At 44.3% G+C, this 27,965-nt stretch overlaps 3 protein-coding genes across 6 annotated transcripts in view; 2 read left to right on the forward strand and 1 right to left on the reverse strand.

The window, feature by feature from the left end:
• The first annotated feature begins 304 nt into the window (after positions 1-304).
• CNN3 (calponin 3) lies at positions 305-27,955 on the forward strand. The gene is made up of 7 exons (XM_058716488.1): positions 305-599; positions 21,930-22,051; positions 22,250-22,316; positions 23,036-23,173; positions 23,549-23,665; positions 25,366-25,512; positions 26,839-27,955. Exons 1-7 carry the CDS (start codon positions 543-545, stop codon positions 27,178-27,180), a joined length of 990 nt encoding a protein of 329 aa, XP_058572471.1. The 5' UTR covers positions 305-542; the 3' UTR covers positions 27,181-27,955.
• On the forward strand, positions 12,207-17,749 carry LOC131504342 (small ribosomal subunit protein eS7-like). Its single transcript, XM_058716489.1, has one exon. It carries the CDS (start codon positions 14,537-14,539, stop codon positions 15,167-15,169), a length of 633 nt encoding a protein of 210 aa, XP_058572472.1. The 5' UTR covers positions 12,207-14,536; the 3' UTR covers positions 15,170-17,749.
• The window catches only part of SLC44A3 (solute carrier family 44 member 3), a 109,451-nt gene continuing 99,225 nt past the window's right edge, over positions 17,740-27,965 (reverse strand). For 2 of the 4 annotated variants that reach the window (XR_009257935.1, XR_009257938.1), the window contains exon 16: positions 24,321-26,566. The gene's annotated coding sequence lies outside the window, so the exon portion shown is untranslated. Of the gene's footprint in view, positions 18,307-24,320; positions 26,567-27,965 lie in introns of those variants that run through there. The other 2 variants (XR_009257936.1, XR_009257937.1) reach the window with 2 other exon arrangements.

The following is a 27,965-nucleotide window of genomic DNA, read 5'->3' on the forward strand; positions in this document are numbered from 1 at the left end:
GCCTGGAAGTTGACGTGCATTTTGGGCCGCTGGGAAGCCCCTAGGCGCCCGAGGGCCGCTGCAGTCCTCCGGCCGGCCTCCGCCTTCGCCGCCCAGCCCCGGCCCGGCAGGGAGGAGGGGCCGCCTCGTCGCGGGTCTCCGTGGCGTGAGGACGGGGGCGGGGGCCCGAGACCCGCGCGGGAGACAGCGCAGCGCCCCAAGCCCTTCGGTTGGCCGACCCGCCCCCTCGTCGGAGAGGCGGGAGGAGGCGGCTCTCCATTGGTCCGGCCCGTCGGCCAATCCCCGAAGGGCCGGGGCAGGAGGCGGGGGCAGTTCGTGGGGGACTCGGGAGCGGAGCGGGAGGCTCTGCGGGACCCAGTCGGACCGAGCCGCTGAGGCACCGCCCGCGCTCCGCCGCCGCGTCTGGGCGTCTCCTGCGCCGCCCAGGGGAGCGAGCTCAGAGCATCTCGCGCTGCGGCCACTCCTCGGGGCCAGGAGCGGGGAAGACGAGTACTAGAAACCCCCAGACCCGAGCGCAGCCTCTTCCCGCCTCCCGAACCACCATGACCCACTTCAACAAGGGCCCTTCCTACGGGCTCTCTGCCGAGGTCAAGAACAAGGTACGCCCGGGCTCTGGTGGGGCGGCCACGCCCAGGGCGAGGGGTGGGAGGCTAGATGCCGCCCGAGGGTCCCTGGGACTGCGGCGGCGCTGGGCCGCTCTTCTCCTCTGAGCGCGGTGGCTGTCCGGCTACGCGGGGAGGAGACGTCGGGGCGGCGTGAGAGTGGCCGCGCGTCTCGGTCCTGGCCCCGGGCTCGAAGCGCCGGTCTCCCAGGCGCGCTCTCCTGGCTTTGTTCAGCGCCGCGGGCCAGGACTGGCGGCGGGCGGTGGGTTCCCGGGCTCCTGGAATCCCGCAGCGCCGGCCTGCAGCTACCGGAGCCGGTCCGTGGCTGCAGGACGCGCCCCTCCGGGAAGGGGGCGCTCCTGCCTGGTCATTCGCCCTTAGGTGGGGCCCATCGGCGCGGCTGGGGACCCGGCAAGCAGCCCCCGCCGTCCGCCCGGGCCTGGGCTGCTGCCGGACCGTGCGTCTTCCCCTCACCCCAACCCCCCGGCCGAATTCAGCCACAAGCCGAGTCAGGCGGTTACGTGGCCAAACTGGGCCCCCCATTGTTCCTTGCCTCTTCCCGGGGAGGGGGGCCGTTGAGCGGTCCACCGACCCCAGGGACCCCCGGACGCTTCACAGTTTCCGAATTGCGGTGCCTTGAGGCAAATTAACTGCTGCTGCTGCGGAAAACGGAGACAAAGCCTGAGTGCGCCGCTTTGGAAGCGAAATCTGCTGTAGAGTTGAGATTTTTTGTAAAACCGAAGTTTGTAGTACATTAGACTTCAACGGTATCAAGGATATTTTCGTGGGTTGCTTTTGTTTAGGGTATGTTTGCCGAGGCGGGTTGTAGTGTGGAGTGATTTGCGTTTGGAAACTCTCAGCTTTGCCACTGCCTAGCATTAGGAATGCATTGGGCTTATCTTTGGGACTTTTGGTCTGGGAAAGAGATGAGAGGCGTCCCCCCTCCCCAAATCCTCTCCTTCCTTCCTCCCTCCCTCCCTGCATTCCAAGCCCATGACATCAGGGGTTTCTGGGGGGAGAGAGCAGCCAATCGGCGCGGAACTGCGCACAGAACGCTCATTGTCTCCTTTCTGCTGTTCTGGCCAAAGCGCCACAAAGGAGGGCTGCTGTGGTTTAATTCCCATTAACCTCCCGGGAGCCGAAGCATGTCAGGATTGCCACCGCACCGTCCGACCGCTGGTAGAATACGCTGGCATTGTCAAAGCTGCAGCATCCCAGTGTTGAGGGTGCACGCGGTGTGGAGTGAATTATATGGAGGCAATGAAGCGCATCGTCAAACCCCAAGGGAGAGTTAATAGCTCTTCTCCCCCCCCCCCCCCCGTTACAGCCTGCGCATCCTGATTCAGTTAATAAATTCTGAACAGTCTTTGAGGCAAAGAGTTGATTTTAACCTACGAATCCAACATTGGAACGTTTGGGTTCTTTACTTTGTCTAGTGCCTTGCCCTTATTCGAAAATAGTTTCCTGAACATTTTTTTTAGAGGACAGAGAAATGGTTTGTGCCTGATTGTTCGGTTCTTTCCAGGGTTTACAAATGGAGCTTTAGGAATCCTTTCAGAGGAATCCGCAAGTCCAAACTGTTGGATGTGATACCCTGGCCTGGCGTGTACACATTAATTTTAATTCGCCCTTGTGATTCTTGGCTGGGGACGGTTGAACGGTTGAGTCTCTACCTTTTGCATTGTAAATGAGGTCCTGATAACTTTGGCAGTCCTTCAAGTGACTTATTTTTCTTGGATGTTCATATCCGTATTAATTTCTTTTTGCTGACTAATGAAGCAGCTTCTGCCCTTTTCCTCCTTTTTATTGAGCAGACTGAAGGAATTGCACACACTGGCTAGATCACTGTAATTGTACATTTTTAAAAACAGTAAAACCTCAGTTTTCAGAGCCTTTGGAAAGTTATAGCTTCGAGTTTCTATAACTGCGGGTTTATTCCTTTAAGCACAAAAGGCATATTTTAACTACCCCATTCATTTATATGGGCCCTTCATACAGTACCCTTTCATAGGAAGTCTTTTGATCTTAACAGCACAGCAGCCCCTCCAGGTGGGAGGGATTGCTGGGGCTATCCAACATCATTTATAGGTCAGGATGCCAAAGCTCAGAAAGGGTGTGATTTGCTCAAGATCACAGAAGAGAGTTGGAGTATTCTAAGAATGTAAACTCTCCAAGTGATATCTTAGTGAAGTAGTTAGGGATATTCTACTACCAGTCACTGTTGTCTGCCCACCCTCCCCACTTTTGCTGTCCACCTGTCACTTCTTGACATTGTAATTACTCATCCAGTGCTGTTTTCATCTGCTCTGGGCTTGGAAATCAAATATCCATGTTTGGTAAGGCTTTTGTATGAGATACTGCATTTCAGCTGTGGACACAGTGCCAACAGAGGAGTGGGTATATGGAACATGAACTTTGACACTGCTTGGTTTGGACACTTTTTGATTTCTTCCTCTGTTTTCTTTATGTATTGCATAACTGATATGTTGCTTAAATGTAAGGTGTGTTTTTTCCCCCCTCTTAAAACTTCATTTAACAAAGTGGAAAAAATATAAACGTCCTCAGGAAGCAGTGTGGAACAGACCTTGGATTCAAGCAGACATGGGTTCTAGTCCTCCCTCTGTCACTCTGCCTTGTATAATATTGGGCAAGTTCATGGGTATATCTCTGTCCCAGTTTCCTAATCAGTAAAATGGGGGAAATAATAGTTACCACCCCTAAACACTACGGTGAGATGTGTCTGCTTATAGTACGTACTCGGTGACTATGTTGTAGCTATTAGTTCTTAGTAATTGAAAATTAGTATCGATATTCTATTTCTTAAGCCTTTGGTCTTTTTATATTCCAGCTGTGAAAACAGTTCGTCAATGAACTGAGGAAATCTTTGATCTTAAGTACTTTTAATTAGTTAAAGTGCAGGGGAAAAATCTGTAAACTTAAGATATTTATTTGACAAGATGATAGATAATACATGGCAAAACATATCAGACTTACTTTTTTTTTTTTTAATGGCAAAAGTTTGAAAACAGCCTAAAAAAGTAGAATCTTTCAGCATGGACTGTGAACTGCATCTTTAAACAACAAAAGGGTCAATAACTTGCAATCTGCAAAGATCTTAATAGAATAGTAGGGTCAGGGATAATACAGATAACACGGAAACTGGTGTAGATAATTCTGTGGGATATGGAAACACTCATAAAGTAGTAAGGTCCTGAAAAGAAAGAAACAGAAAGAAAGAAATAGAAAGGAAGAAAGAACGGAGTAAGGTTGAGCCAGACCCCCCCACTGCATTTTGGGGACCAAAATGAAAAGGAAAACAGTTTTGTGCCTTTTAAGCTGTGAGAAAACATGACGGGTCCTCAAGGAGAGCACAGCATTTCCTGACGCTTGGCTCTGAACAAGATGTTGGAGCCAGTAGACCTTGTAAAGTTGAGGATGCAGGGAGGCATACCCTCCCTGGGCTCACGGCAAATGCTGTGGGGATCTTATAGGTCCCAGGGAAGGTGGAGGAAATCAGTTGTGGAGGGAGTGGGTGGAGCTGAAATTACCTCCGTATCTTTGAGGGGTGTCATCTCTCTGAAATATTAAGAAGAATGGGAACTGGAATGAGCGTTCTCACAGTTTTCTCACCTGGAATGTATGGTTTGAGCAAAATAGCTTCTTGCGGAATCTTCTTGGTTGCAACAGTGGTAGCCCTCAACAGTTAAAAATCATGTTGGAAGACTTACTACTAAAATTGTAAATCACTGAAGAGTAAGTTAAACAATCATATAGTAACAAATAGGACCAAATGTCCCGTGAGACCTGGCAGCCAGCCTGCCTTTGGACAAGCAGTTGCTCTAAGAGTGTTCCTGATCACATTAACCCCAGGTGATTGTGGACTCCAGCCGCAGATTGCACCCTAAGGTGGTCTGCCTGGTACAGCACCGGAATCATGGTAAAAATGTAGCTGGGTCTAGCTTTAGTTTGTTGTTGTTGTTCCACAACCAACATGGGGCTTGAACTCACAACCCTGAGATCAAGAGTCGCATGCTCTATTGACTGAGCCAGCCAGGCGTCCCCAGACATAGGCTTTTAATTCAAAGCTTTTCTTTACGGTCTCTTTCTACCAGCCATAGGGGTTCCAGTCTTATTCATTGATGAGCTACGTCAAGATCTGTATTTCAGAATACAACTTGGGATATAGTTGATGCTTAATAAGTATTTGTTGATTTAATGAACCTATCCATCAGGAGTAGATTTTACCATCTTTAAAAATTGGAAGTTAACCCTATTATTCTTCGCAATAGAATTCTGTAGTGCAATGTGATAATTTGGAAGGACAAGGTGATTTTCACAGATTGCTTTTCTTCAGTTTGTTTTATTAATGTTACACTGGAAAACTTATTAGCAAGATAATTCCTGTGCTTTTGCTGAGGCTCTTTCTTAGACTCCCAGATTAGGGAGGAACGGTAGAAGGCCCCTCTGTAAGGCTCTGTGGGATACCTGCATCTCCCAAAGACCACCTGCAAAGTGGTCACTCAGCGGATCTGGCCTCCTGGGTGGGAGATGCCATTGTGGTTTACCTGCCCTCTTTTTTTCTCCCCCTCTCTTGACCAAAACAGTTTAAGAAAATACATTTGCTAAATTGAGAAGGGGTACCATGCTTTCTTCTCTAAAATGCTGAGACATATTTACTCTGGAATTTTAATGAAGATCATTATCAAGTTCACTGTGCTGTGACTCACAGCTTTTTACACTCTTTCCTTTGTGGAAATTGTACTATTTGTCTGTCTCTATCCACTCCTTTAGATTTCAGAAATAAGCTTGATGGGGTGCCTGGCTGGCTCAGTTGGTGGTAGAACATGTGACTCTTGACTGATCTCAGGGTTGTGAGTTGGAGCCCCATGTTGGGTGTAGAGTTTACGTTTAAAAAAAAAAAAAAAAAAAAAAGCTTGATGAGGAAGATGTCGAAAGTACTGCCATCAACCAGAGGTGCATCCTTCCCCCTGTACCGTTTCCCTTCCAGGTTCGGATCGTGGGGGTTAGTGAGTATTTTCACCTAAAAGTGTTTTATGAACCGATCATTATTATCTGTGACATTAAAAAAAGAAGAAAATGAAGCACAATTGGATGGCTTTGGTTTTTGTAGCCAATTATACCATTACACCCAGCAGAATGAGAAAATGCTTAACTTACTCTCTCAGTATGACTAGGTGGTGGGAGAGGGCTCGTCCTTAGAGTTTTTTGGCAAGTTTCATTTTATTCTAGGCATTAGCCTCCTACAGCATATATTCTGTGTGTGTTGGTTCTTCCTAACCCTAAATTCCTGGCCATACTGGGCTGTTAGCTGTTATTCACACATCCTTGTGCTCAGGTTTTTGTTAAGGATTTCTTGAGCCCAGAGTAGATCCTGGTTGTGGGGCCTGAAGCATATGCAGTGTGGGAGGGTGGAACATGTCAATCATTCCCAGAAATACAAAAATACCTGGCAGACTTTATAAAAACATACGACCGTGGGAATCCTTGTGAACTTGAAGATACCTGGTTCTTGTCAGTAAGAAAGTAGATTCTCGTGCCTAAGACCGTGGACTATGGAGACTGCGTTTGAATCTTGTTTCTGCCCCTTACTCTGCGACTCTGGGCAAGTAACCTGTGTTTCATCTGCAAAATAAGGATATGGAAATACCTGCCTTCATAGGGTTGTTGGGAGAAGTAAAATAGACAGCCCTTGTAAAGTGTTTAGAATCATGCCTGGAACTACAAGCACACATCATGTAAGTGTTAGCCATTGTTCCACGTTGCTGGCTGGTTCTCTGCTGGTTACGTTCAGTCCTGTGTTCTCCTGAGCTTCTCTTGTTTTCTAGATATTGAGATTATCTCCAAGACTTGGACATTCATTCAGGAATCTGTTTGTATCTGAATGAGGCTTCTGGCAGATAGGGGACCACAATGCCAAACAATACCTCTGGATTTCACTTCTGTGTCTAGAATATGATCTGCCCCTAGAGTCCTTATCCAAGACTCCTTCCCCTGGTAGCCTGTGCTCCCTCTGTGAAATGCCGGGGTTCGAAGCCTGTTCTCATTGTGTCCACATTGCCCCCAGAGCCAGGTGCTTCTCGGAGAGCTTGAGGCTTTGCTTTCTGGCCATGTTATTATTTGGCTTTTTCTTCTTAAGAGATAGATTTCTGTTAAACAAGATAAGATGCCTCTTTCATTTCTTGCTTTCAGATAGGGCTCATATTCCTCCATAGTGCACTGATGAACATATTTACCTCTTTGTGTTTATTCATTTATTTTTAAGATTTTATTTACTTATTTATTTATTTATTTTTTAATTTATTTTTGAGACAGAGAGAGACAGAGCATGAACAGGGGAGGGTCAGAGAGAGAGGGAGACACAGAATCCGAAACAGGCTCCAGGCTCCGAGCTGTCAGCACGGAGCCCGACGCGGGGCTCGAACTCACGGACTGTGAGATCATGACCTGAGCCGAAGTTGGACGCTTAACCCACTGAGCCACCCAGGCGCCCCAAGATTTTATTTTTTAAGTAATCTCTCCACCCAGCGTGGGCTTCAACTCACAACCTGGAGATTAAGAGTCACATGCTCCACCGCCTGAGCCTGCCCCTACCCCTACCCCTTTGTGTTTAAATCTTGGTTGCACTGGAGGCCTTCTGTGTCAAATGGTCTTAGGAAGGCTTTGCATAGACCTGTGTGAAGGAAGTCCATGGGCCCAGAAGATGTAGTATTAGTTTTCCCCCATAAGGAAGGGAGGGAACTTCTTCAGCATCTTCCTTCTGCCAACAGGAAGCTTCAGGGTATGAGTGCCATCAGTGGCCTGCAGTGGGCAGGCCAGGGGATTGGAGGCAGGAGTGCAGGGAAAAGAGATCTTTGGGCGTGGAAGGACTCTTTCGGGTGAGACGTAACCTAAGCATTTATGGCCATTTTCCTCTCCTCGCTGACACGTTTCCAGGGGATCCTGGCTGTGGAGTGGCTAGACAGGGCTGGCCAGGACTTCGTTGTTTCTCTCCCCTTCCCAAGTGTTTGGACATTGATCTTTCTTCATTATCCCCCGCCTCTCAGCCTGCTTCGTGCTACACAAGGCTCCACAAATGGGAGAGAGAGTGTGTGCTTCATGATCGCAGTTTTCCCTCCCTCCTTTTGTTTCACATGGGAGGAAATTGGAGAGAAAATAATCAATACCATGTGTAGTAAGTCTCTCATAATTCAAACATGTGATTCTACTTTGAATGCAAAAATAGCAACAGCAATCATAGTTCTGATCGAGTACAGAAATCATACTTAGGTTAAACGTCATATTGTGAGCTTGTCAGGGTCCTTGGCCTTCGCAGCTAAGCCGGAACTCTGGGGCCGTTCTCGAGAGTTCATGAGAGTTCACGTATGGCCGCATCCCTCCCCCTGAATGGGCCCATTCTCTGCTTTGAAGACTGGGAGGCATTTGTCTCTGCTTTTTCCTTACCTTTCTTGAGAGACCTGTATGTTGTAGAAATCCCTCAGCCCCACCTCATCTCGGCCACACATACACACAGGCGTATGCTTTGCCAGCCAGGCTTTCGTTTTGAATTTTCTTCCCCTCTGGGCTTGATTTTTAAATTTTCTTCTTTTCCTCTTTTCCATGACTGCTCTGTTGACACCCTTTCCTGCATTCCGTCTTACAGCACCTTCTAAAACATGCCTGTTGTAGGAGGTTCCTTTTTATAGGGGCCCGTGGAGGAGTTAAAGTGTTTCTCGTCTGAGACATCTCTGCCAAATATCTTCTTATGAACTTTTGAACCACGCTGGCAACGCCCTTTGAGACTGCTGATTCCCCATGGGCTGGGGAAATGTTTGAATCAACATTTTCTCGAACTCTGTAGCATGTTCATGGTGCATCAGTCTGATGCGGTGATGGTGGTAGAGGTTGCTTCTGGATGCCCTCTCCTCCTCCGGGAGTGGAAAGGACTTCATGTGAAGCCGCAGAGGCCCAGCCTGCTGCCTAACCCTCCTCTGGCTGGCTGGCAGCACAGCCCTCTGCCAAAGGCTCAGTGTGCAGCATAGATACTTCCTGTCGGGCTGGTTCAGGGGGGTGGGGGTGGGAGAACATTAGTGGAGGAAAAGACGTAGGCTTTGGGGCCAGACCTGGGTCCAAATCCCCGCTGAGCCCATGACTTTTGGACAAGTGATCTCTGTATGGACACAGTGCATCTACCTTGGGGCTCCATCTTCCTTGCCTGTGAGAACCTCTTCTCTTTTTCTGTTCTGATTTTGTGACTGAAACATTTGTTGTGAAGAGTGCAGATAGTGAAGTAGTGAAAGTATCCTGTATCCCTTACCCCCCACCCAACCACTGGTGCAACTTTGAATATCATTCGACCATTTTAGAACTGAATTGTAGTCTTTTGTAGAGATTCTGGTTATTTATTTATTACCTCCCTTCTGGTGGATATTTACTTAAAAAGTACTTGTGTAGAAAAGCACATAACTGTTGACCTAATACATAAAAGTGTTATAGGTAGTACCAGATGACTCTCTAAAAAAAATTAGTTTATCCTTCCCACCAAAGGTAGGAAAGAGAAGGTGGTTCTCCTCTTGGTGGTAAACCAAAACGATATCAGAGCAGGCTTGTCAAAATTCAAGTCACTTGTTTTAGTTCATTATTACAAAGTCACGGGTCACTGACATCTGTTGACGCCTACTGTCTCAGTCACCCCGCCACTCAGGTGTGAGTTGGCAGCAGAGTGAGGTGGGGGCCTCTCTTTTACAAATTATTTGATGATACGTAGTTTTTTTTTTTTTTTAATTTTTTTTTTTTTTGTCAACATTTTTTATTTATTTTTGGGACAGAGAGAGACAGAGCATGAACGGGGGAGGGGCAGAGAGAGAGGGAGACACAGAATCGGAAACAGGCTCCAGGCTCCGAGCCATCAGCCCAGAGCCTGACGCGGGGCTCGAACTCACGGACCGCGAGATCGTGACCTGGCTGAAGTCGGACGCTTAACCGACTGCGCCACCCAGGCGCCCCAGATGATACGTAGTTTTTAAAATAGAAAGTCTAGGCAGCATCAGGATGATTTCTTATCAAAATGGCTATCAAATAGTGTCAAGTGATTGTTCCGGATGATGTTCTGAGTTTGAAGGAGGAAATCTTGATGGTATCTGGACAGGAGTGGCCAGCAAAGCACACATAGAAGGGTAAGGGTTGACATTTATTGACTTCTTCATGATTAACGTGAATTAAATCCTTGATTCTTCCCAACAACTCTCCGATGTTAAGTGCTATTAATGATCTCTGGTCTACAGGTGAGGAGGTCCCAGCACAGTAGAGCTGGGATTTCAACCAGAGCATTTAGTTGCCAGAGCCCATGCTCTTAACTGTTTTAATCAGAAGCCAGAACTCAGGGAGAACTTGCATCTTTCAAGGTGAAGAGGAGAAGGCAGACTGGAGAGGGAAGCTCTAGGATGAAGTTCTTTAACAAGCGGCCACAGGGAGGGGGATTGGAGGGGCATTCCGGAGTGCTGCAGAAACAGGCCACTAGAGTTGGCTACTGAGGGGTCACTGGTGACCTTCTGAGAGATGGTCTTCCATAGAGGAAATTTCCAGAGATGTTAGGAAGAAGTACTAAGTGAGGAAATGGGGAGGTTTGTCATGAAATGAAAGAGAAAACAGGACGGTGTTTGTAGCCAGCAGCAGGTTTAATCAAAGATTGGGACACCTGGGTGGCTTAGTCGGTAGAGCAGGAGACTGATCTCGAGGTTGTTAGTTCGAGCCCCTCATTGGATGGAGATAATACTTAACAACAAAAAAAAGTGATGAGTGCTTGTCATGATGAGCATAGCATAACGTATAGAGAAATAGGATCACTGTGCTGTATACCTGAAACTACGTAACACTGTGTGTCAACTGCATTCAAAACAGGGGGGAAAAGGCACTTTTTCAGACAACATAGGGGGTGGTGTGTGCCCACTGATGGACCAAATAAGGGGAAGGCCTTGGTATGCACTTTGAGTGGGACCAAAGCAATAGAAGGAAGAAGGTTCACTGTGAAAAGCTGGGAAGGAGCAAGAAAGAGGACCGGGAAACAACTGAGGTGGGTGAGACCTCTCCTCCTCCTTACCACCGTTGTGTTCCCCTCTTCATGCGAAATCAGGGTGTTCCTTTGCTCCTGGCCTTGTTTTCCCCGGAGCCACTGGGGTCTGATGGTGCAGGCAGCAGCAGTGGGAGGGGACCGGCCAGGCTGACGCCTGCCTGTGGAATATACTGTTGATTCAGCTGCCACTCTCTGCTGAGTCCTGCTGAGTCCCCTTTGCAGCCTGTGTACTGCTCTCTGTCCTCATTCCCTGGGCCCTTCATCTGGAAGGGATGCAAAGTTGGGTTTATTTTGTTTTTGTGCCTGGATGTCTATAGCAAGCCTTTATTACATAGTCTCCAAGAGGCTTTTTTTTTTTTTTTCTCCAAGATACTTTTGCACAGCACGCTGATGGGGGATCCAGAGCTTCCAGAGGAACTTATTTTCCCTTGTTCCCTGCTCTCAGATAGCGTTAGGTTGGGTAAAATGTGTAGTTGGCTTTATTGTTGAGATGTGGAGGGCACCGTGTGACCTCATCACGGGGTCTTCTTGGGCTTCAGGACTGGAAAAGGGAGCCATGTGGAAACGTATTTTTTTAAGGAACTCTGTCAGTCTTGTAACTTTTTCCTTCTTTGTTGCAGTGTATAAGAAGCCTGGGCCATAGTTTGCATCTGTCCCGTCTTTGGTGGCAGTTGTGTAGGACTTGGTGTCATGAAGGTGTTTGAACCTTATTTTTTACTTCATCTTTTTTCACATTCCCCATTAAAGCAAATCAAACCAAAAACCTTTTTACTTAGTGTCTCAACAAGTTGGGTATCCTATATCTTCATATGCTATTTCATGATGTAGGTCATACAGTTTTTTAAAAAGAGGAAATGTGAAATCCCATCCTGCTTTTTTAATGGAAATTTCATATCTAATTTTCACTGCGAAGAAAAAGGCCCTGGTATCTTGCACAGTTAATATATCCTTAAGACTCCTGTGAAACCTCACTAGCAGCATCTAGCCTGTGTCTAAAGTGAGGTATTTCAACTCTGTTCTTCACCGGTTGTGTAAAGCCAGGCCTCTCAAAGGGACAGACTCCGCTGTGGTTAGAAAAGGCATTCAAGATCTGAGACCTAGAACTGGGCCCCCAGCAGGAGCTCCTGATGTACTGAGGGCTGACCAGAAGGCTGGGGTCTTGCTCCTCCTTGGCCTTCTTTCTGCCCATGGCCCAACAGTAGCTCAGAGTAAGGGGGCAGTGTGTGTTTGACTCACTTTTGGGGTGGACAGCTGGGAGCACTTCGATGAATGTGGTCAGCGATCTGGGAGCAGGGAGCATTTCCCAGGTTGGTAGAGATGAGTTCTGTGTAAATACAATGTACACTCAGGGCTTTGGAGGTGGATTTCATGCCTCCTCAGGTCACAAGGCCCGTCCTACTAAGCAGACTTGCTGTATAGTCGATGAGGAGTGAGTATACGTTCTAAAGCTATGGAAGGAAGACTTCCTGCCTTGATGCCCCTTGTAATGAGAGAAACCAAGGACAACGTTTCAGTGCCGACCATGTGGCTGACTCACAAGTTATTCAGGAGGCACCTAGGTGCCTACTGAGGACACCAGTACCTGAAGATGTAGATGGCAGTAAAAATGGCAGGTGGCTGCAAGTCTAATGAGCGATGAGTGAGGCGGACCCTCAAATATCCCAGAGGTGAGGTGAAGGAAGCAGAGTGTTCAAGAGCATCTCTGTTTTCATCTCTTTTACCTGAGGGGCTTCTGTGACAGTCCCCTTTCAGCAGGATTTCTACAGCAACATCAAATTCAAGACCCAGCCAGCCTCCTTCCGAAGCAAGAGAATGTTCTCCAGCAGGTTTTCTTGGGGGTCTCCTTCCCCCTGTGCTTCGCTGGCACTCACGTGCTCTCCATCCTTACATGCTGATTGTATGTCTCCTTAGAATTGCCACACACTTGTCTTGGGTCTGCTTGCAGTGTGGCATTCAGAACAGATTGACTTCCTCTTCTACAGGACTTTCATCTAAATATTCAGATGGTACTAGCCTGTTTCTTCTGCCCCCAAAGTCCCTTCTAGGTTATATATAGCCATTCCTGGCGAACAGTCTCTCATTATAGGCTGTGTATGATTTTTCTGATCTTGTCCCCATTCACTTTGCCCCTTCTAGAAACTGTTGCCCATTTGTCAGTGTCCCCTTCTAGGCTGCAGCACTCAGAATTCATCACGGTAATGCCACAGATATGGTTTAACCTACCAAAGTCTAGTGGGATTATTAACTAACTCCTTTGTTTGACTACAAAGCACTGAGTCATTCTGTTTTGATCACTGTAATGAGGTAGATGAGGCACCTCCATGTCAAAGGATTCCAATCCTTGCTTGGCAAGTTGGTTTTCCCTCTTTATAAAGTAAGGGCGATGATAATTGCATAAGGTTTTCTAGTTTACATGCTCCTCTCACACCTGTTTTATTTAAGTAATCCTTTCCTTGGCTACCTCATAGAGCTGTTATTATCAAGCAAATAACACAGGCAATAGTATTTTATAAAGAATTGTATACCTGTGCAGACCGAGAGAGTGTTAGCTTTTTTTAGACAGAGTTGTTTAGCTTATTGAGTATGCATGACGAGTTAGTTCTAGAACTTTGGTGCAGGATTTTACATATACCTGGAATAATTTATTAAGCTAGGATGTTCTGAATCTGAACTGTGTTTCTTTTGAGCTATTCCTAATTTAATTTTCTATCCATTTGATAAGTATGTCCAATACTTTCCAGATTGCCAATTGTTAATTTGTTACCAAGACAGAAGAGAACAGATCTAAATCTAAGCCTCAAGGTACATATCACTGGAAGCCCCTCCTGCCTTGACGTAGATCAGCACAGCGGGCATGGTTGTTGCTTCTGACCAGGCCCTACTTCTAGAGTTACTAAACTGGACCTAAGGAGTACCATGGACATAGGGACTTTTATGAGAAAGTAAAACAAATATGTCCCTAGTGGTCCATCTAAGATTACTAGATTGGTAGATCAAGGAGATGTGGCGCCTGTAAAAACCAGCAGTATTCAAATGCAGATGTCTTTCCGAAACAAGATAGATCTTTAAATCTGTGGCATTTCTCTAGTTGGGTACTACTACCAATGGATGAAAAATCATTTGTTGAATACCTACTTTGCGCTAGGCATGGGCTCTAGGGGTACAAGATGACTAAAGCCTGTCTTGTCCCCAAGGAGAGTACAGGCATGTTAGATGTGTCTTGCATAGGTATGCTGGCTCCTGGTAATGGATGACTTTCTCTACCCACCTCTGCCCAGGTACCTGCACACTCTCTCCAGGAGTCCACTCTAGCATGACAGCCAGGCTCTTCAGCCTATAGTAGAGAGGTCCTTGCCTTTTGGGTGGGAGTCAGGAAGCAGCGGGCCCTCATGCAGGTTCCTGTTCTTTCGTTTGCCAGGGCATCTCACATCAGTGAGCTGTTTAATCCATGCATCTTTGTTCATTGTTCTTTCTGAGTCTGGATTCTTCTGGGAATCCAGCCTCTGTGCTCACTCCCACCTTGTTTAGATTGAAATTTCAAAGTCCAATTTTTAACTATGTATATTCTAAATTGTATATTCTAAACTGAAGGTCTTTTTCTAGTTAGAGAAGGCAAAGTTGACATTCTGTTTTTTCTGCATTTTCTTATTTATTAGTTATACGGTTTGCTTTATGCATTGGACTAACTCCTCTTAGGACATTTTAAAAACTTTGTCAGTTTCATAGTATTGGTACATTGAGCCATAATATCTTTGCATTTATCTGACTATACGTATTTGGAGAGAAAAAATTGTGCTGGTGCCGTATGCTGACATGTTGATCTGAAGGTCCAGCTGTACCTCTGAGAAAAGGGCCCAACTTTACAATGCATTTAGGCTCTTCCTGGGCCAGCGCTCTCACCAAGGAGAAGGCCATGTTCAGTTTGAGCATGAAGATCATGAGGCCCAATGACAAGAAGCTGGACAACTTCATGTCCGGCATATACCAGGCTCTCCTCAAGCTGGGGATGAACTCGGACCTCAAAGCCCAGCTAAAGGAGCTGAATATAACAGCAGCCAAGGAAATTGGAGTTGGTGGTGGTCCAAAAGCTATTATCATCTTTATTCCCGTTCCTCACCTGAAATCTTTCCAGAAAATCCAAGTCCGGCTCATCTGTGAATTGGAGAAAAAGTTCAGTGGGAAGCATATTGTCTTTATTGCTCAGAGGAGAATTCTGCCTCGGCCAACTCAAAAAAGCCATACAGAAAATAAGCAAAAGTGTCCCAGGAGCTGCACTTTGACAGGCGTGCACAACGCGATCCTGGAGGACTTGGTTTTCCCAAGCAAAATTGTGGGCAAGAGAATCCACGTGAAACTGGATGGCAGCCAGGTTTTAAAGGTTCATTTGGCTAAAGCACAGCAGAACAATGGGGAGCACAGGGTTGATACTTTCTCTGGCATCTATCGGAAGCTCACTGGCAAGGATGTTCACTTTGAGTTCCCAGAGTTTCTGTCGTAAACAAATATGATTTAAAAAAAATGCTGTTAGGTGTCCCTCTTGTTTACCTGAGGCAGATCTGGTTTTCCATAGCCCTGGAATGTACTCATTTGCCATCAGATCTTTAGCACAGTTCAGACTGTGGAAGGAGTCTCAGATTCTATAGTGACCTTGAGGAAGGCATGCAGTCTACCTTGACCTTCTTATCCCAAACGTAAAAGTGATTTTTTTTCTCTAGAATTCCCACCTCTATCACCCTTAAGATATAAATCTGTTTTAGGGCGCCTGGATGGCTCGGTCAGTTGAGCAGCCAACTTCAGCTCAGGTCATGGTCTCGCAGTTTGTGAGTTCAAGCCCCGCACCAGGCTCTGTGCAGACAGCTCAGAGCCTGGAGCCAGTTTCGGATTTTGTGTCTCCCTCTCTCTCTGCCCCTCCCCTACTCATGCTCTGTCTGTCTCTCTCAAAAATAAACATTAAAAAAATTTTTTTAAAGATATAAATCTGTTTTTCAAAAAGTAGTTACTTTATCCTTTTCATCAGCAATAATCTGAAAAAGAACGAGAATTGGGGATGCAAAGACATGCAGGAGTGGGCATGCTGATGAGTGGCAAAGGGCAGTATTCCAGATGAATCCCAGTGGAACTTTTTGAATCATAGACAATAAAGTGAACAGTTTGTAGTGGGGTTCGGTTAATAGTTTGTAATTTCTGTGCTCAAGCCGATAAAAAGGGAGAGCATTAACTCTGATGTGTCAGGCATTGAGATGGGCCCTTCTTTACCTGTGGAGCAGGCTTCATTCTCACAATGGTCCTGGGAGGAAGATGACCTCCCTCACCAGGGTTAAGTTATTTACTTAGGTCGCACTAGAATTGGGAACACAGTTTTAGGAAGTTTTAAAAGTTTGATTTCAAGACATGTGATCTTTAGCTTGTTGTATCCACAATGTGAATACTTTAAAAATTTGCCAAGGGTGGGGAAGGTTAAGGTAGGTAAAAAAAATGTTTAAGCCTCTTCATTGTCTTCATGAGGTATCAAGAATGGCAGATGCTAGGGGTGCCTGTGGTTCATTGGATTAAGCATTAGACTGTTAGCTCAGCTCAGGTCTTGATCTCAGGGTCATGAGCTCAAGCCCCGTGTTGGGGTCTGCACTGGGCATGAAGGATATCTAGATAGATAGATAGATAGATAGATAGATAGATAGATAGATAGATATATAAAAAGAAAGAAATATATTTTTATATAGCAGGTGATAAAGAAGGGAAGAGGCATCATGGTATTTCAGGTGGAAATCTATTTGGTAGTCCCAGGGGGTTCTGTTCTTTATTTTAAGGTTTTATTTTTAAGTAACCTCTACACACGACATGGAGCTCGAAACCACAACTCCGAGATTAAGAGTCATATGCTTCAGGCATATGCCAGCCAGGCATCTTTTCTTTATTTTAAATATCCCCCTTTCTGATTACAATTTTTTTGGAAGGGTGTTAACACTGTATTTAATAGGTATTTGTCTCTTTCCACTAGAATGTAAGCTTTCCAGGCGGAGACTTTGCCTTTGAACCTAACTGGTATGTAGTAGCCACTTGAATAATGGACGGAAGGAAGGAGTAATGGAGAAGGACGTTGGAGGAAGAATCCATGAGGCACAGGAACTCTTGAAACAGAGGGACGCTGCATTGAATAGGATCGTACTTAGAGGGTTTGGGGTAATGCTGGGTTACCTTGGTGGTGTGAGACATGGAGCCTAGTGATCTGGAATTGCCCACCTCCAGGTTTTACCAAGCACTGTGAGAAGAATATATTGTGAGGAGTGCATGGGAAAGACACATCTTCATTCTTTCGAAGATTCTAGAACATCCCTGCGTGTAAGCGGGGCCATCTGACAGTTCTTGTTATATATATAATCACTGCCCCTCACACGGGTGCACCCCCAGCTTTTTACTAAACTGCACTTTGGCTGAATGCTCCCTGCTTACACTGAGAAGCACCATAAAACAGTGCATAAAACAGTGCACTTTGGGGTCACTTGTTGAGATGGTTTTGAAGCTCTGTTTCCCTCGTTGCTCCGAATCCCCTTTTAGGGATTTTGTCGGGGAACTTCTCAGACCTCCTTGGCTGGGAGGGCTTGGCTATTGGCAATGAGCAGGCTTTCGTCTGATCTAGTGTCTCCCTTTACTGTTGAGGCGTCGGCCCTTGGGGCTTGTGCTTGTGAAGGGAGATATACTGTTATTTTATACTTGATTTGCCCGAATGTATGTGTGCACGCGGCAGAAGTGGCAGACAGACAGGTGCTCACCTCTGGGAAGGGAGGAGGATTTGGCAGGGGGAGGGGAGGGAGGTGAAGAGAAACCTGTGCATTTTTACTGTCTCCATGCTCCTCAACTTTTTTCCATCACTGCTTCCCCAAAGAAAGTTTTTAGATGTTTTTCCTAATTACCTCTTGACTCCCACCAGATTTAGTACAAAGGGATAGAGTTTGTTGGGGAGGGTCACAGATTACCGTAAGGTCTACGGTTGTTTTCACTCCCACCACAAGAACCCACTGTCGTCCCTTTGCGGGGCCGTGTTACCCCATTGAAAATGCACACTCTGCATGCTTCTGTACTGTTTATTTATTATTATTCTTTTTTTAAACAAGTGTTATTTTAGAGATCCAGAAGAAAGGTCATACAGCTAGAAAGGATTGAGCTGCCCTTAAACCAGAGGGTGACTCCACACTGGTTGCTGTTAGCTCTGAGGAGCGAGCCCAGGGAAGGGCAGAAGGCTGAAGCCACCTGGGCCTGAGCGGCAGCCCCAGCACAAGAGGAAGCGGGGGCGGGCAACTGAAGATACCAGGCGGGTGGCAGCAGGACTGGCAGAGCTCTGACTGGCCAGGAGGATGACTGGCAGGAGGTTTCTCTTCACCTCCAGCCCAGATGCCCCAGAGGCTTTTCTGTCTTCATTTTCTTCAACTTTGATTGTGTTTGGCAAGGGGGATGTTGGTGAGCTTTAGTTAGGATCCTGCAGTGGGGGTTCTCCAGTGATGGTACCAAAGTTGTCCGGACGTGCACCTCCCCGGGAGAGGGGTCAGGAGGCAGGGCTCTGGGAAACGCTGCTGTGCACTTGAGGGACCCAGGCAGAAGGTCTGTGAAAGTGGCTTGGGAAGATCAAATCAAATAAATCTTGTAGAAGAATAAATAAAATGATGTTTATAAATAACTCAGGAGAGTGATTTTTTTAAAATTATTATTTTATTTTTATTATTTCAGAGAGAGGGGAGAGGGGCAGAGAGAGAGAGAGAGAGAGAGAGAGAGAGAGAGAGAATATCAATCTCCAGCAGGCTCCACACTCAGCGTGAAGCCCAACACGAGGCTCAATCCCATGACCCTGGGATCATGACCTGAGTCAGAATCAAGAGTTAGGCGCTCAACCGACTGAGCTCCCCAGGCCCCCCAGAAGAGTCATTTTTAAACAAATCAGAGTGACATTTCCATGATGTATTAATGAAGTGAGATTAAGTAATCTTTTAAGCTAGTTTTCTTGTCAGCATTTTCTGCCTGATGTTCAGAAATTAAAGCTTTTTTAGATAGAAATAGTGAATAAGTGTTATTGGCCAGACCTTACTTTTTATTTTTAATTGTTCTCAGTCCCTTGATTTTACAAGTTGTGTATATAAAACAGTTAAAAAAATATCCTCTGTAATTAAAGAATATAACCATATTTGCTTGGGTTGTGTTCTGATACACTTTTAAAGGAAGCACTTCCGATTTCTGTGTCCTGTGGAACAGTGCTGCAGGCCGGGAGCTAAAAGAAAATTTGAAATAGATTTTTTTTTTCCTGGATGATTTCATAGGAATTTTTTTTTTTTCTTTTTAAACTCACAAGTACATATTCTGAAATTTTGAATTCTATTTAGCTGGGCTGTCTGCAGAAAGCTCACTTATTTAAAAAAGTGGTATTTGAGTAGAAAAATCCTTGCTGCTCCTTTACTTAAAGTAAAATCCTAGGCCAGGAGCAACAGTTACAGGATGGGGACGCATTCCTACTTTTCATCTTTAGATTAGCACTTGGGGTCTTGAGCTTCGCCTGGATGTGCTTATGAATTTTTTTCGTGCATGTGCTATTACATTAAGTCTGGAGACGGAGTCGGCCGTCCAGAGCTCCAGCTTGCAACTAGTCAGTGGTGGAGTCAGGGTTTGAACCCTGACTAATTCCAGCTAATTCCAGTCCTTGATTTTTCTCTCCTCACTCCCTTGATGAGAACAGTCCACCGGGAAGATGAATTTCTCTCTGGCTTTTCTGCTAGGATATTTCAAGTTAGATCTGTAATCACTTTGTGGTTTGGGGCATGGCATTGAATCTGTCAGACACATTTGCATAAAGGAAACATAAATATGCTTTTATGGATGGGTTTTGTTGTTGTTGAATAAAAATTTGTCTCATTGGGGCTCATCCCCTCCTCCAAAACACCCCCAGCCCCTCCAGCGTTACTTACATTTTTACGTTTGGAAAAATTAAGAGAACGAATTTCCTTCTAATTTTTGCTGGTTGGCCAAACTGTGTAGACAGTTTAGAATGGAAAGAGACCTAGTGCGCTCATTGGATTCAGCCTTCTTTTTGTGTAGACAGGAAATGGATCAGAAGCTAGATGGATTGACTATGAACTAGGACCCATAGCAAGATGCGTGGAGCCAGCTCAGAGCCCTGGCCGCACCCCTCCCACCCTAGCCTACCATGTTTGTCTTTAGATTCATTGAAATGCAACTCCTAGTTGAGTGTTTTGCTTTTGAAAAAAAATTCAACTGGGAGATTGTTTTCCGCAGCTAACACTTACGGAGTGCTGGTTTTTCCTTTTCTTCTTTGTTGGTCCCTTTCCAGCCATACCACACACACCCCACCCCGCCCACATTTCTAGCTTTTTTTTCTAGTCACCTAGAACCAAAATCTAGTGTGAAAATCTTAAATTTTTTTCTATCAAATTATTTATTGCATTTTCTAAAGGTGCCATTTCTCTAAATAGATATGTCCCCTATGTTGGGGGAGATACATTCATTATGTAAGAATACGTATCTGAGGTGTAATAGGAGTAATGCCTCCTTCCTGCTCACCAGAGGTGAATGTGTCCCGTTGGCAACACCTTCCATCATCACTGCCTCCTTCTTTCCTGTTCCCACATCCAGTAACCCACACTGGCAGGAAATCCAAATAAATGTGGCGTTTTTTTTTTTTTGGGGGGGGGGGGTGGAAGTACCAGAGGGCAGGCAGTTAACACACATTGTGTACTAGCTTTATATTGTGCCTGACCTGTCTTTTATAAACTAACCTCCAGGCCAAAATTTGATCCAGGACACCTTGCACAGCATTAGTTATTTTAACATGAAAATGTAAACTCATTGAATTTGCATTTAGAATTCTGGCTAAGTAAATCTACAGCTCAAATAAATCCTCCATTAGCCTATGGGAGGTATAGAGCCACTTCTCTAACTTGGGAGGAAAATGCAGATCAAGGACTGCTTCTCTCTAAATGATACAGTAATGAGTGGAATCCAATGATTCTGCCCTCCGCAGTGAAGACGGTGAATCAGAAACCCTGCCCGGCCGCTTGATGGTGAGGGTTCGGGAGAGGGTTCCCTGTGGAACTAGAACTGGAGGGCCCTCTCCACAACAAAAATGTCCTCAGACTATTTATTTCAGTAATGAAACCTAATCATGTTTTATGGAAGCAAATGTTTCTGTGTTCATTTCCGTTTCCATAGATGCTGCAACAGTCAGTTACAAGCTCATCATCTCTCCATCCCCCTGGGCATGATCTGCGTGTTGCTGGCATTTCACCTGTGTGAGAAGAAAAATGACACATAATCTCTTCTTTCCAGCTGTGTTCTTCTTAATTGGTTGACCGACCTCTCTAATATTCCTAGGACAAGGAATAGCTTGAGAACTGGTTTTTAATAATATTTTGTGTAAATTTTATTTTTTTTTAAATTGAGGTTTCTGGTCTTATTATGAAGAGATCTTTGAAAATCTGTGTGTAGTAGGTTTTAGCGTGTATAATAGTATAGGATCTATGTTTGTAAATTGCCTTTATCATAGAATTCTGTTAAGTAAGGAATTTTTCTTTTAGTTGTATTAAATGTTTGGAAGTCAGGTAGTGTGCTAGGTACACTAAGGGTCTAGAAGTGGCTCCTGTGAGTTTATAGGCTATAGACTACATAAACAGAGCTTCTTAGTGTAAGTTGTACTTACAGTACAACGGTCAGTACCAAGGAGTGCGTGCATGTGTGTGCACATGCACACGGTGTGCATTTGGCTGAATAGAGGTGTAGAAACACCAGAACCCTGTGAGCACCAAACTATTGGCCGAGACGCGTTGGCAGGTTAAGACACTGTGTAAAATAGGTGCATGTGTCAGAATCCTGCCATTCTCTTTTTTGGGAATGTGGTGTTTAATGACTTAATCTTCGAAATTTAATATGACAACTGCCATACTGTAATACGCTATAAACTCTTGTCACTTCCTGTGTGTCATGAGTGGAAACCTGTCTTGTTTTGATCCATAGTTTCTCCTTCTCAATCCCAGCTTCTCTCCCTGTACTGTTCAAATTTTCTCCAAGAACCGCCTTAACCAAAGTTTTTTATTAGTTACTGAAGCTATAATAGTTGGTTAGGTTTGCCAGTGAATTCCAATGAGTGTAATTTACTGCATGTCACGGTTGTGGTCTTGATAAGAAAAGTAGAGCAAGCTGAAGTCAGCAGTTTTTGATGCTTTAATGAAAATTCTTCCAAAGTTGGTTAACTTGTATTTCAGATTGCTTCCAAGTATGATCATCAGGCAGAAGAAGATCTCCGAAACTGGATAGAAGAGGTGACAGGCATGAGCATTGGCACCAACTTTCAGCTGGGCTTAAAAGATGGCATAATCCTCTGCGAGTAAGTTTTGGCCATTTCTGTTCTTCTGGTCCTTTCCACAAGGCTTCTGTGCTGTCCTCCTTCCCAATCCAGGGTGTCAAGCCATAACATTTCAGAAATGTTTTTAATGCTTTCTTAGTGATGTTAAAGGAGCCAACTTTACATTCCAGTCCTTGTTTTCGTATGAACAATAAATGTCACCTGTACTTTACTTTTCAGACTCATAAACAAGCTACAGCCGGGCTCAGTGAAGAAGGTTAATGAGTCCTCGTTAAACTGGCCTCAGGTAAACAGCTGAACCTGCAGCCTCTGCTTATTCTTTATGCAGCAAAGATTTGATTAAAGTAGACATTTTAGCAGAAATTAATGCACATGGCTATATTTTATTTTTTACTCTGCTTCCATAATTACTTAGAATTAGTTCTGTGATTAGATCCTTAGCTTAGAAGTTGTATTTAGTCTGTCAACTCTTGGAGAGGATTTGACACAGCTTATACAGAGAAATACAATCTAGACCATAATGATAAACGAGGGAAAAAGCAAGGAATTTAACAACTAATGGTTGATTGTAGAACACCATATTAGGCAGTCTTAGTTCACAAATGGGTGTGGTTACATAAAATTGGATATTTTGACTATATATTTCGAGATAATAAATTATTAAGGTGAGTAATCCTGTACCTTTTGACAGAATTTTAGCCCTGGATAGCTCAGACAGAATCACAGAATTCTTAAAACTATCTAAGGAAGATCTTGCCTTCAAAGAACTGAAAAAAAAATGACTACGTAAAAATAAAAAGACCATTATGTGACCTACTGTAAAATACTCTTTATTTACTCTTTCCGTTTCCAGACAGAGCTGTGCTTGGTATGTATCTGCTCAAGACTCCTTGCCAAGTAACTTTCTGCCTGGCATCTTACAGTAGTCATGAAGGCTTATAATGTTTAGATAATGTGAATGTCAGTGTTGAGCTCCCAAAGTTATATGGCTCTTTTCCTTTATAGTTGGAGAATATTGGCAACTTTATTAAGGCTATTCAAGCTTATGGCATGAAGCCACATGACATATTTGAAGCGAACGATCTTTTTGAGAATGGAAACATGACCCAGGTTCAGACTACACTGGTGGCTCTGGCAGGTCTGGTATGTATATGTCTTTAATGGCTGCTTTTAAAAGCCCCACCATGTTGGTGATGAATTATGTCTTTTCTTTCCCATGGGAGTTCTGGCTAGGCGGGGAGCAGCCTCTGTCTCCTCCATAATTATTAGCTTTATGGAAAGGCTGCTGACATCAGCTGCCTCATATAAGAGAGCTTAATCAGAACACTTAACATTTCAGAGCCACAGGTATTACTGACTGGCCTTAAATATGTTTTTCAACCCCTCAGTTTGAGTATTACCTAGTGAAGCCTTCATCTACAGACAGTATCGTTTCTTTGTTGTTCCTTCTGTGAAAAACTATTGGCAGAATCTCCACTTCAGCATTCCTTTTTAGTTAGTGTGCAAATTTCTGTCTAGGCTAAAACAAAAGGATTCCATACAACCATTGACATCGGAGTTAAGTATGCAGAAAAACAAACAAGACGTTTTGATGAAGGAAAATTAAAAGCTGGCCAGAGTGTAATTGGTTTGCAGGTAAGCAACGTGTTACTGCTTGATTCGGTACTGTCAGTTCTCACCATGTAAAGTGTGTCTCTCATAAGTAAGGAATGGATGAGATCCATGCTAATGTAGGTTTTGGGGATGGATATGTGGTTTATATAATTTATGTCCATTTAAAGCCCCTGAGACGTTGATGATGGTTTCAGAAGAAACCTCAGGCATGCCATCAGACTTGACAATTGTTTCTCTAGGAAATGACTTTTCCTCCCTAATTACATTGTCTTTATTTTTTTAAGAAAACGTGTTTTATAAATTCCTAAATGATACTGACCAAATGAGGCAATTTTATAAAACCTCAATGCCGAAGTCATTTATTTGCACAATACAGCAGCCAAGCACTACTGGAAGTACTTAGTGCAGGTATTTTTATTCCCCTTCACATCGTTCCCCTGGAGAATGTCACGAAACCACCACTGAGAAGTGTGTCCTCGCGGCCACTGCATCATGTGAGGTGGATTTATTTTTGTACACTACAAAATCGTATCTGGTAAGAAACTGGAAACCTGAAATTCCAAACAGTAGTCAGTTGGTTAAATTATAACCGCACAGAAGGAACCAGAGTAAGGTAAAAATGATACACAAGAATTCAAAGATGAAGGAAAACAAATCAGGTTACAAAATACAATGGTCAGTGCGATCACGATTTTACTTTAAAGATGCACATGCCTATTTTTGAATGTATATTTATTTACATGCATGTGTATTGATAAATATATACACAGGTAGAGAAGATAAAGCCTAGAAGGACACACATACAAAGGTTTACAGCTAATATCTGGGTGGTAGGATTGTAATGATTTTTTTTCCCTCCCTTCCTTTTTAAGGAAAAAGACCCATCAGAAATGTGTCCCCAGCTAATAGAACTGGGTATATCGGTTGGCCTTAAAGCCATATTCTCAGTGGAGAAAAGAATTCTTGTTCCTCTGAATTTGGTTGAGTTCACATTCCTCACTCTTTCTCTCCGGTGACATGAGAGTTGGAGGAATAAAATGTGGTCCTTTTCCCATGAAGATGCTGGTGATCTCAATGAGACTTGAAAGAAGCCCTTGTTGAGCTGCCAGAGAAGACACCTGGCATTTGCTGTCACTTTTTATACAAACCCCTGGAGTAGAAAAGCATGCTGCCTAGTCAGAGTGCCTCTGTCCCTTTAAGTGGCTGATGCGGTACCTCTTAATTTGGTTATCTGTGCTGTATAGACAGTAGGGAGAAGAGGAGCAGGGGTAATTATTCATAATTCTGCCCTCTAAAACCTTGTTTGAGATTTTTCTTTTTAAAGTGAGCACCTTGGGGGGGCGCCTGGGTGGCTCAGTTGAGCGTCCGACTTCGGCTCAGGTCATGATCTCATGGTCTGTGAGTTCGAGCCCCGCATCGGGCTCCGTGCTGACAGCTCAGAGCCTGCTTCGGATTCTGTGTCTCCCTCTCTCTCTGACCCTCCCCCGTTCATGCTCCATCTCTCTCTGTGTCAAAAAAAATTTAAAAACGTTAAAAAAAATTAAAATAATAAAGTGAGCACCTTGAAAGTTGTGAAAGCATGGAGATTTTGTATCTAGCTAGCCTCAGCACAAAAAGGGACTTGTCAATTGTGCCCCTCTGTCTTTTTAGTAGAACACAAAGTTTTGCTTGTCGTATATGGTGGTGACCTGTGGTAATCATTGCTAATTTTAACTTCAAAGATGGGAACCAACAAGTGCGCCAGCCAGGCAGGTATGACGGCCTATGGGACCAGGAGGCATCTTTATGATCCCAAAATGCAAACTGACAAACCTTTTGACCAGACCACAATTAGTCTGCAGATGGGCACCAACAAAGGAGCCAGCCAGGTAAGCAGTGCCTTTTTATACTTGGAGCAAAGAGTAGAGAAGGATCATTTAAATTAGCACTTAACTTACTCTTTTTTTAATGTTTAATTTTTAGAGAGGGAGCAAGAGGGGGGGACATAGGGCTCTGTGCTGACAGCAGGAAGCCTGATGTGGGGCTTGAAGTCAGGAACAGTGAGATCCTGACCCAAGCTGAAGTTGGATGCTTAACCGAGCCACCCAGGCATCCCACACTTAACTTACTAAGTTCAAAGGACGTATTTTTTGTATGGTATATTTAAAGTATATTCCTTCAGGAAAGTTGGTTTTGCTGAGAAAGCAAAAGAATCAGAGGACCTTTCTGTAGGAACACAAGTATGGTGTGTTGGCAGTCAGAACAGCTGGTCTTTCCGTCTAACCAGAAGAAAAGAGATACGTTTATTATAGCAAGTTTATTTCTTGCTCCAGATCCAAGTAAATTGCTCCTTCTAATGCCTCTGAAACTTGGTAGGTAAAATGATCTGGTGTTCTAAGGAGGAGTTAGGTGGGGCTATAGCATGGTGAGAATGCCAGCATTCTAACACCATGCAAGATGGAAGTATTTCCTTGTTAAAAATAGATCAGCCCCTCATAGGGAGGTTCCCATAACCACTGGAGAGCAGGCAGGGCTCACATCCAACAGGAGTGGGGGATAGGGTTTGAAAAAGCTTTCTCCTTGTGACCTAAAGTTGAGATGTCCTGCCACATGTGGCATTGTCTCGTATAGGTGCCATTCAAGTTTGCTTTTTTACCAGTTAAACCTGGAACTGTCTGCTTGGCATAAATGGAGAAATGAGTTACTGTACTTGTGGCTGGCTCTTTGAGATTTCAGGCCTTAAGGACTGCTCGGCATAAGTTCTGCTGAATGTGTGATGAGCTTCTGAAATGGATGGCCTGGAGAGTGTATGTGGTCATAATAGGTACTCACATGTAACTCTCCAGGGTGCCCACATTACGCTGTGCTTTTTACATTGCTTATGTTGAGTCCTCTCCTAAATCCAAAGTAGGTGGTATTTTCTCCATTTTGCATATGAGAAACCTAAAACCAAAAGTATTAGCTTGTTTAGAGGCCACCTAGCAGTTTTATAGCAGAGCAAGGATTTGAAGGAAGGGCTGACCTGGTTTGAAAGCCAGTGAGTATTGGTACTTGAGAAAGATTCAGCATCAGGACTATTTGGTAAGCTAGCTTTACCCCTGAAATGAAGTTATTATTACATTAGCGTTCACAATGTGAATTTCATAACTTAGAAAATGTTCAGCAGAATAGATTTTAGCTGCTGTTTTAACTTTTATACTATGTTCTAATACCAGGCGGGGATGTTAGCACCAGGTACCAGAAGAGACATCTACGATCAGAAGCTAACATTACAACCGGTGGACAACTCGACGATTTCTCTACAGATGGGAACCAACAAAGTTGCTTCCCAGAAAGGAATGAGTGTGTATGGGCTTGGGCGGCAAGTATATGATCCGAAATACTGTGCCGCTCCCACAGAACCTGTCATTCACAATGGAAGCCAAGGAACGGGAACAAATGGGTCTGAAATTAGTGATAGTGATTATCAGGCAGAATACCCAGATGAATATCATGGAGAGTACCAAGATGACTACCCCAGAGATTACCAATATGGCGACCAAGGCATTGATTATTAGATTTACACAGAGGAGCTCAGTATTTAGCCCGTTTTTATTCAGTGAGAACCAAGCTAGCCTTGAGTAATTTTTATCTTGTCTTCCTAAAACACTATTATGCTTATTGTACCTAAAAGAAATATTGCCTTACATACATTCCCTTTTCCTTTTTCTGCCTCTTCCCTAAATAGTTCCCTTTTAGTGCTGTAACAGTTAAATCCTACAGCAGAAGCAATAACTCACATATGAAGTAAAAAGGAATACTGTGAAAGGGGAGTACTCTTGTACAGCCAGTTCTCTTATTAAAGACCTATGCATTTTTACAATCTACTTAATAGACTGGGATTTTCAAACAATAGGAAGCTTTTTTTTTTTTTTTTTTTTTTTTTTTTACAGTTATCTGGTTTCTATGTGGAAGACTAAAGTCATGCTTAGAGCTAAATGTGGTCTTTGCCAACTAAATTTAAGATGCAGCATTTTAGAAATTTACATATCAATGTCTACAGTATTGTTTGCTAACTTTTAAATAAAGTCCTGATCCGTGTGCATTTGTGATTATATGTGTACTCATTCTCTTACCTAAACCGACAAGATCTTTTCAGAGTGGTGTTTCTAAAGGAGCGTGTACAAAATCGGCCTGCAGACAGTTAGGTCTGGGTGGTGTGTGTGCTCTTCCTGTTTGTGCCAATGTATCAATGTAGAGTTGCTGTTTCCTTCAACTGTATTTATTGCTGCATTTCTCAGCATAAACTTATCCCGTTGTATTTTTTATAAATAAATATTTTTTTTGAACATTCATATGAGCC

Source organism: Neofelis nebulosa, chromosome 2 (assembly GCF_028018385.1).
Source record: "Neofelis nebulosa isolate mNeoNeb1 chromosome 2, mNeoNeb1.pri, whole genome shotgun sequence".
NCBI lineage: Eukaryota > Metazoa > Chordata > Mammalia > Carnivora > Felidae > Neofelis > Neofelis nebulosa.